At 36.4% G+C, this 9,891-nt stretch overlaps 1 protein-coding gene across 1 annotated transcript; it reads left to right on the forward strand.

The window, feature by feature from the left end:
• Positions 1-8,495: 8,495 nt before the first annotated feature.
• Positions 8,496-9,464, forward strand: LOC121476057 (olfactory receptor 51G2-like). Its single transcript, XM_041729781.1, has one exon. It carries the CDS (start codon positions 8,496-8,498, stop codon positions 9,462-9,464), a length of 969 nt encoding a protein of 322 aa, XP_041585715.1.
• The last annotated feature ends 427 nt before the right edge of the window (positions 9,465-9,891 follow it).

Genomic DNA, 9,891 nt, shown 5'->3' on the forward strand with positions numbered 1-9,891 from the left:
TACGATCAATTTACTTGAAAGAACATTTATAATGGTAGTTGACATTACTTATCTCTTATCTCTGAAAGACTTCACTTAAGACACAGTGAATGCTCTTTTCACTTACAGACGTGTTGGCAGGATTGTCTCTCTGTGGAAGACCCAGAACTCCACAGCTCAGTGTGTGGAAACAGTTTCAAGGGCTTGGTGGTTTAATGGTGGTTTGCAAACCAGTGAGACAAGGTCTCCCAGGTGCCTGGAAAGCTCTGCTGAGATTTAAAAAGCCCTGTGGGCTCCCAATCCACAGCCAAGAAGTTTAAATTTATTTTCACCCCAAGGAATCTGAGAAAGAAGGGAGCATCGTAGAGCATCTTTTTGTATTGGAGAAACCAAAAGTTTTCATTTTATTGAAACACAGTGGATTTAAGCAATTTCTTCCTTTATTATATGAAAAGCAAGCTGGAGTGAGAACATATAAATCAGAACTATGTTTAGATAACCTTGCCGGTTTAAGAAATGTCACGCTTCTTAGCAAATGAAATAGCAATGCTTAAAAATATTTAATATAAATAAGTACCTGCATGCTGTCAAAGCTTAAAATATACATAATCATTTTATGTAATTTGTTGCAAAGACAACAATTATTTTCCCCAGGGTTATCAAAACAAAACTATGCCTAAGTTTATCTTTCCACATAGAAAATAAAATACAAAATACATTAAAGTAATCTAGTACATGACATCAGACTGTATCCTTCTATACTTTGTGGTTTTCTCCCAAGGATTTATCAAAGTCTTATTTCCATGACAGTAACAAAAAAAGCCCTCTGAGTTTTAAAAGAGAGTTAGTATTGCACAATGAGAATATAATATAATGTATTAACTACCTTCTTGAGTTTTCAGATTATTTATGTTTCAAAAATATGAATAATTATGCCATCTTAGTACATATCTTTTTGTGCACTTATGTGTGCATTTCTATAGGAGAGATGCTCAAGTAAAATTGCTGGACCAAAGTATATCAACTTTGCATGTATAATTCCTGTTAATTTCCTTTCAAAAATGTTAAATAAACATACATCCATGGAAGTGTGAAGATTTGTCAAAAGATTTGAAAGACAAAATTTTTCTATTAATAAAGCAAATTTATAACAAGGGAAGGCTTTCTAATATCAAATATAAAAGAATTGCACAAAAACAGGTGTTCTTTATTCATGATAAAACATAATTTCAGTACTTTGAAATTCAAAGTAAAGAAACTAGAGACCAGCCATAATGAGATTTACCTTACATTGAATCTTGGAGATCTTCAAGCAGGAGAATCATGAGTTATGGGTCTTGAGCCATGGAGGGAAAGCAAGTATAAATTACATCCATAATTTATTAATTGAACTCAGAGAGAACACTACTTTGATATTGTCCTAATAATAGTATTTTAGAAAAAGGTGTCACGTTGGGATCTTTATAGGGTTTTGAGATCTGGACTCAAGATCTGAAATATCTTTTTGAAGGTGGGGACTGAATGGCAATGTGTAAATTTTATGGCAAAATAGTTTAGGGTGGAGATAACATGGTATGGGAAGTGAAAGCAATCTTGATAAACTGTCCTTTGATAAGTGACCTAACCTGTTTTTCTATGCAAGCAATCTATTTCTCTCAAATAATTTCCATTTATCCAGAAGAACATCTAGATCATTTGAATAAATTTATTTTCAGAAATTTAATAAAACCAATGATGAAGTTATTTGTTGTATCTACATGGATCCAAATGTTCTCTGTACTGTTTGGCATTTCACTGATAGGAAGAAGGAATTTTTGCATTTAGTAAACCTGGAGTTAGATGTTGAATGTTATCTAGTACTCTGAGATTCTATGTAATTTTAGTTATTCTTAAAGGCTCTGGAACGGTTAAATTTATTAATGAATTCCATAATGCCATTTCATATAATCTTTGTTTACAGCTCTGTCTCAAAGAATACAGATATAGTTATTAATACATTCACACACGAAGTTGGGGCCCCTGGGTGACTCAGTTGGTTTAGTGTCCAACTCTTGACACTTTGGCTCTGGTCATGATCTCAGAGTATGAGGTTGAGCCCCATATTGGGCACTGTACTCAGTGTGGGGTCTAAGATTCTCTCTCCTTCTGCCCCATCTCACCTTAAAAATAATAAAAAAATATACACAAATTTGTTCAATACATATTTCTAATAAATGGTGTATTACTGAATTTGCTAATACTGATGTAATATTTATTTAATGTCCTTTCTGTGCTGGTCCTTGATATATCTTATAAATCAATGGAAGAATAAGAAATACTCCTTTTCCGGGGATCCCTGGGTGGCGCAGCGGTTTGGCGCCTGCCTTTGGCCCAGGGCGCGATCCTGGAGACCCGGATCGAATCCCACGTCAGGCTCCCGGTGCATGGAGCCTGCTTCCTTCCTCCGCCTGTGTCTCTGCCTCTCTCTCTCTCTCTCTCTCTCTGTGACTATCATAAATAAATAAAAATTATAAAAAAAATTAAAAAAAAAAGAAATACTCCTTTTCCTAGAGGTGACTGAACTTTATAAATTTGAACACCTCATCTAAGAATCTTTCCTCACATTTTAGAAATAATTTATATGGGACATCTTCCTCTGCTCCCATTCCCTCATTTAACTTATACTTTTCTTAAAGGTCATGGGTTTTCACAACTTTGAGTAGAAAGGAAATTGCCTATTTTATTTTATTATCCAAGTCACACAAAAAATTAATGAGTTAAGATATTATTAATTATAATATATATTTCAATATGACTATCTTTAATGGAAAGAACAAAAAATAATAACAAAAACACCAAAGAAAACTGCAAAGTAATTTGGAAAATATCTCTTTCTTGGCATTTTATTTTACATACATTTGTGGTTTCAATTCGCGGCCTTATTATGGATATAGAAAGCCTCAAGATGAGAAGAATCAGTGGAGATAGCTGGTCAATCAACATTTGCACTTAAGTGATTTCCATTATGATTGCTTCTTTTCCATAGAAGGGAAAATAAATACTTTGCATCCGAGAGAAGATAGCTTATCAATAAAAGTCAGGCTTATACAATTATAATTTTGATGTTATTTTCAGGTATATTTTGATACAGGGAGAACATCCTTGCAACTATGAATGACTTTTGAATTCTAGATTGCCTATGTAAGAATTGTGTAACATGAGGGTCAAAAATTAGTTTACTTGAATTACAGTTCTTTCAAAGATGACATGATTTGCTAATTGAAATGAGGAGACTATATGACTTACACGTGAAAAAGTAAACAATAAAAGACACATAAAAGTGTTTTGTTTTGTTTTGTTTTTAACTCCCAAGCATGACTAATTGTAGGGTGGGTCTGCTGCTATTGCCACAGTATTTCCTAGCTGATTTGTGGAACTTTGACAACTCCTGTGAATGTCATTGAATATGTGGGCTCTGCTGGCCTAAAAGTCCATATTTTCATTTGAAACTACATGACAAAAATGGCCCTTGTCATACTGTTATGTGTATGTGTTTGTGTAAGGTACATGGTAATGTGTTGGGCTGTATGAGAAAGGTTATCTAGTTTATTGCTTCAGAATTCCAAGGTAATTTCTACATACATTCAATATAGTTTCACATCTGAAACATACAGTGTAAATTAACAAACAGAATTCAAACAGATGCCTATGATGCAATTAACTTTTGAAAAATCTCAAAATATATTGTAGGAGATATGAACAATCCCCAAATGTAGATAATACATAGGAAAAAAAAATAACTTCAGAGTGAAATAACACCAAGATTTACTGGGTGATTTTCAATTCACCTAATGCAAAGAAGTACCCAATAAGTGGGCTATTTGTGGTGTATTCCTGGGAAATAATGAAGGATGGACTTCAAATCAGAAAGAGAATGGGACTTCCCAGGGGATTATATCCTCCAGAGACAGCTGTGTGAATAATAAAGAAGCTCGAACCAGTCACAGGGACTCTTGATTTGTGACATTGCAGAGAAAGCTGCCTTGCAGGATGTTAGCAAACACTTCACCTTGAAATTTCAGGTAAGAGAATATCTGTTTACTTGCATTTGGAAAAGGACTAAGAACAGAAAGACTTTGGATTAATTAGTAGAGAAAATCTAGCCTACAAGGAAATCTATAGGGAATTATAGGAATGTAGAGGTGTTTCTTTCTGTAAAAATATTTCAGATGTGTTTCTCTCAAGAACCTGAAACAACTGGATGGTGATAAAGTGTCAAAGAAGTCCGTGAACTAGAGGAGTGTAGAACTGTCCATGCCTGTGTTTACAGTGACCGTGAGGTTCAGCTTCATTTCTGAACATGAACACCCTTTGAGACCAACGAATATAGGTTCTGAAAATGCTTTTAAAAATGTATAAGAAAAAGCATTGAGAATAAACAAGGCACCAGACCCTTAATATTGGAAGATATAATGATTGAACCAAACAGAATGAGCTTTATCCAACAATGAATGAGTTCCCTAGCCACCTTACCTCCAACTTCTCTATCTTATTTTTTAAAGATTTTATTTACTTATTGAGAGAGAGTGCACAAGTGGTGGGGAGGGGCAGAGAGAGAGGAGGAACAGGGAGCACGATGTGTTTGGGGCTTGATCCCAAGTTCATGACTTAAACCAAACATAGATGCTTAACTGACTGAGCCACCCAGGAGCCCCCTTCTCTATACCTTACAGCAAAATCCAAGATTTTAAAAAAATTATAATAAAGTTTCTGAAGCTAATTGCAATTTTCTTAATTTTTTAAAGATAATGCACAGAACTTTAGTTACTATCTTGTTAGTGTTTCTAGAAGTCTCATCCAAATTGACTTGGATTGAGATTTTGAAAAATTGACTAGTCTGCTCTATGGAAGCAGGGACAAGTGGGCAGGATCTTCAAGCTTCTTATCCACAATATCATGTTAGGTAGTCAGACTTTATAGAAACACTTTTTAAAAAACATTATTATGGGCAGCCTGGGTGGCTCAGTGGTTTAGCGCCTCCTTCAGCCCAGGGTGTGATCCTGGAGACCCAGGATCAAGTCCCACATCGCGGGCTCCCTGCTGGAGCCTGCTTCTCCCTCTGCCTGTGTCTCTGCCTTTCTGTCTCTCTGCCTCTATCTCTCTCCCTCTCTGGGTCTCTCATGAATAAATAAAATCTTAAAAAAATAAAAAACATTATTATTTTTCTCTGTGAATCTTAGTCTGACCAAAGATTAGACTTACAGGAGAATTCAAATAGGAACAGCTGGGAAATTCTCAGGCCACCACAGCAAGAGCCCATAAATTCCACACTGGGAATGAAAATTTGGAAGTGCACATCTCTACAAAGGATGACATTACTGAGTGGGTCCAAATGAGAGGTTGGAACAAGAAATACATGCAAATTTTTGCAAAGCTTACTATTTGTGAGAAGACTGCTATGACATGAAGAATATAAAAGTATATATGCAATGTTTGTTTAGGTTCTTAAAAACAGAATCTGATGGGGATGATCTCAGAAAATAATGTGTAATTTGCCATCTGTGAGAAGAAGATTCAGTGTATCCACAACTGGTTTCATCTGGATAAATAATTTTTGGTAACGTAGACTATGAAAATGGTCTCATCTCTGACATATTCTACATTATAGTTGAATATTAAACAAGATTCTTACTCCTTCAAATAAATTGCTAATTATACTTCCTGAGATCTTTGCTATAATCATAAAGTTAGAGAAAAATAATTAATATTTATTGAATATTTGGATAACTATATAACCATACACCTATTGAATTAAATCAATAAAATAGGCACTTTATAACATTTTGTTTTGTTATTAAAGATGAACTCTTTGCTTACAGAAGTATATATAACTATGCAACATATCCCTAGATATTAATTAAAATTAAAAGTATTTAATCCTATAATAAAAAGAAAACTCATGAACATGACAACAAAAATTAAACAATCTGTTAAAGATTTTAGTATCTTAAAGTATATAGAACTGAATTATTTTTGTTATTTTTCATGTTCAATTGAAAAAAATAATGACGTCTACATTCAACAATGAATTAACAGTAAACAGAGCTTCATAACCTATGGAGTGAAGGTAAACTTAAGATTTTTCTTTTTTCTTTTTTTTTTTTTTTTTTTTTTAAATTTATGATAGTCACAGAGAGAGAGAGAGAGAGGCAGAGACACAGGCTGAGGAAGAAGCAGGCTCCATGCACCGGGAGCCCGATGTGGGATTCGATCCCGGGTCTCCAGGATCGCGCCCTGGGCCAAAGGCAGGCGCCAAACCGCTGCGCCACCCAGGGATCCCAACTTAAGATTTTTCAATCAATCACAGAATACTTTCATAACTATAACTAATATTAGGTTTAATAAAAATGAAATGGAAAATGCATGCACTCTCTAATAAGGAACAGGGTAGACAAAGGCAGTAAGACAATTCGTGGTATGATGTACTACTGTAATTACAATAACAGGTATGCGATTTTGATAGAGATTGCATTAAATGTGTAAATTGCCCTAGGTAGCATGGACATTTTCACAATATTAATTCTTCCAATCCATGAGAATTTCAGAGAGTTAGAAAAATCATCTTAAGATTTGTGTGGAATCAGAAAAGACCCCGAATAGCCAGGGGAATTTTAAAAAAGAAAATCCTAGCTGGGGGCGTCACAATGCCAGATTTCAGGTTGTACTACAAAGCTGTGGTCATCAAGACAGTGTGGTACTGGCACAAAAACAGACACATAGATCAATGGAACAGAAGAGAGAACCCAGAAGTGGACCCTCAACTTTATGGTCAACTATTATTCGACAAAGGAGGAAAGACTATCCACTGGAAGAAAGACAGTCTCTTCAATAAATGGTGCTGGGAAAATTGGACATCCACATGCAGAAGAATGAAACTGGACCACTCTCTTTCACCATACACAAAGAGAAACTCAAAATGGATGAAAGATCTAAATGTGAGACAAGAGTCCATCAAAATCCTAGAGGAGAACACAGGCAACACGCTTTTTGAACTCGGCCACAGTAAGTTCTTGCAAGATACATACACGAAGGCAAAAGAAACAAAAGCAAAAATGAACTATTGGGACTTGATCAAGATAAGAAGCTTTTGCACAGCAAAGGATACAGTCAACAAAACTAAAAGACAACCTACAGATGGGAGAAGATATTTGCAAATGACATATCAGATAAAGGACTAGTATCTAAGATCTCTAAAGAACTTATTAAACTCAACAGCAAAGAAACAAACAATTCAATCATGAAATGGGCAAAAGACATGAACAAAAATCTCACAGAGGAAGACATAGACATGGCCATAGACAAGCGCATGAGAAAATGCTCCCCATCACTGGCCATGAGGGAAATACAAATCAAAACCACAATGAGATACCACCTCACACCAGTGAGAATGGGGAAAATTAACCAGGCAGGAAACCACAAATGTTGGAGAGGATGTAGAGAAAGGGGAACCCTCTTGCACTGTTGACGGGAGTGTGAACTGGTACAGCCACTCTGGAAAACTGTGTGGAGGTTCCTCAAAGAGTTAAAAATAGATCTGCCCTATGACCCAGTAATTGCACTGCTGGGGATTTACCCCAAAGATACAGGTGCAGTGAAATGGCAGGACACCTGCACCCCGTTGTTTCTAGCAGCAATGTCCACAATAGCCAAACTGTGGAAGGAGCCTCGGTGTCCATCGAAAGATGAATGGATAAAGAAGATGTGGTCTATGTATACAATGGAATATTACTCAGCCATTAGAAACGACAAATACCCACCATTTGTTTCGACGTGGATGGAACTGGAGGGTATTATGCTGAGTGAAATAAGTCAATCGGAAAAGGACAAACATTATATGGTCTCATTCATTTGGGGAATATAAAAAATAGTGAAAGGGAATAAAGGGGCAAGGAGAGAAAATGAGTGGGAAATATCAGAAAGGGAGACAGATCATGAGAGACTCCTAACTCTAGGAAATGAACAAGGGGTGGTGGAAAGGGAGGTGGGTGGGGGGTTGGTGTGACTGGGTGAAGGGCACTGAGAGGGGCACTTGATGGGATGAGCACTGGGTGTTATTCTATATGTTGGGAAATTGATCTCCAATAAAAAAAAAAAACACACACACAATAACAGGTATGCATATGTAAGGATTTCTAAAGGAAATTTATTTGAAGCACATTATACGTTTTGGATTTTTCTTTTAAAAAATTATCATACTAATTAAAGGACTTAGATAAAGTAAATATCAAGAGTATGGTTTTTCATTATTTTTCCTTTAAAAAGCCATAATATCTGGGGGATTTGATTTAAAAAAAAAAGCAGGTCTTGTTTTTTAATCTAGAGGCTCAGATGTTCTGCATTGGGAAAAGTTTTTAAACTCAAGGTCAGTCAGTTTGAGATAAAAGGTAATATGAGTTGCCAAATGCTTGAGTAAAATTTTAACACCGGTGAATGAGACAATGAATTTCATTTTAGGAAAGGTATGCAGCTCTGGCATCATGTTGTCCATCAATAGTACCAAAGCCGTTTTCTCCACCTTTCTGGTGACAGGCATACCTGGACTGGAGGCTGTGCACATCTGGATCTCTATACCCTTCTCCACCATGTTCTTCATTACCTTGGTGGGCAATGTGACCATTCTGACAGTTATTTGCAGGGAACGGACCCTCCATGTGCCTATGTACCTCTTCCTGGCCATGCTAGCAGTGTCTGACCTGGGTCTGTCCCTCTTCACTTTCCCTACAATGCTGAGGATCTTCTGGCTGGATACTCGAGAGCTCACCTTCTCTGCCTGCTTCACCCAAATGTTTTTTATTCATACCTTCCAGGATTTTGAGTCAGCTATTATACTGGCAATGGCCTTTGACCGGTATGTGGCCATTTCCCACCCATTGCGCTATTCTTCCATTCTCACCAGCAGCGCTATTTCCAGGATAGGTTTGGCCATTGTAGTGCGAACCTTGACTGTACAGGTGCCTCTCCCCATCCTTTTGCGAAGGCTGTGCTTCTGTCATTCCAATGTACTATCTCATTCCTACTGCCTGCACCCCGATATTATAAAGCTCTCTTGCTCCAACACCAGGATCAATAGCATCTTTGGACTGTTTGTGGTATTATCCACTATGGGACTTGATTTTCTCCTCATTCTCTTTTCATACATCCTGATACTGAAAACTGTCCTGAGCATTGCATCCTCCGGTGGCCACCTCAAGGCTCTCAACACCTGTATTTCCCACATCTGTGCTGTGATTCTCTTCTTCACACCCATGATCTGCCTATCTATTCTGCACCGGTTTGGCCCAAAACTTCCCTCACATATCTATGTGACCATGGCTAACATGCATTTTCTCATTCCTCCTGTAATGAACCCCATTGTGTACGTGGCGAAAACCAAACAGATACGAGATAAAATTCTGAAAGTCTTCATCAAAAAAGAACCAGAATCCCAAGTCACATTTATAACATGAACGAGCACTCTCCTAACAGAGAAAGAATGTTTCACAAAACAAAGAGCTTGCTGGTATTCCAAATATCCACAAAAATTATGTTTGACTGACTTTTCTAAATTATATGGAATATTGGGTAAGGTATCCTTTAAAACTATTTCTATTCTCTGATTTGCACAAATGCACATTGAACAATAAAAATTATTCAGGAAATTGAAAATCTGAAATAATAAACTATTCTCATTATTTCTTAATCCAAATGGTTGATATATTTTAGTCAGAGAAGTTTGTAGCCTGATAGTTCATCATGGACAGAGTGAATAAATTACTTGTTATTATTATGGATACATCACCCTTTCGGTGATAACTTCTTAGTGAATACCAACTCTATCTTTGACCTTTTGAGGAACTAGAGATATAATATGAATTAAACAAAGTTCTTGCCTTC

The sequence above is a fragment of the Vulpes lagopus genome, chromosome 15 (assembly GCF_018345385.1).
Source record: "Vulpes lagopus strain Blue_001 chromosome 15, ASM1834538v1, whole genome shotgun sequence".
Lineage (NCBI taxonomy): Eukaryota > Metazoa > Chordata > Mammalia > Carnivora > Canidae > Vulpes > Vulpes lagopus.

Bases quoted from the DNA above. Each gene is read 5' to 3' on its own strand.
- LOC121476057 (XM_041729781.1), top strand. From the start codon at position 8,496: ATGTTGTCCATCAATAGTACCAAAGCCGTTTTCTCCACCTTTCTGGTG.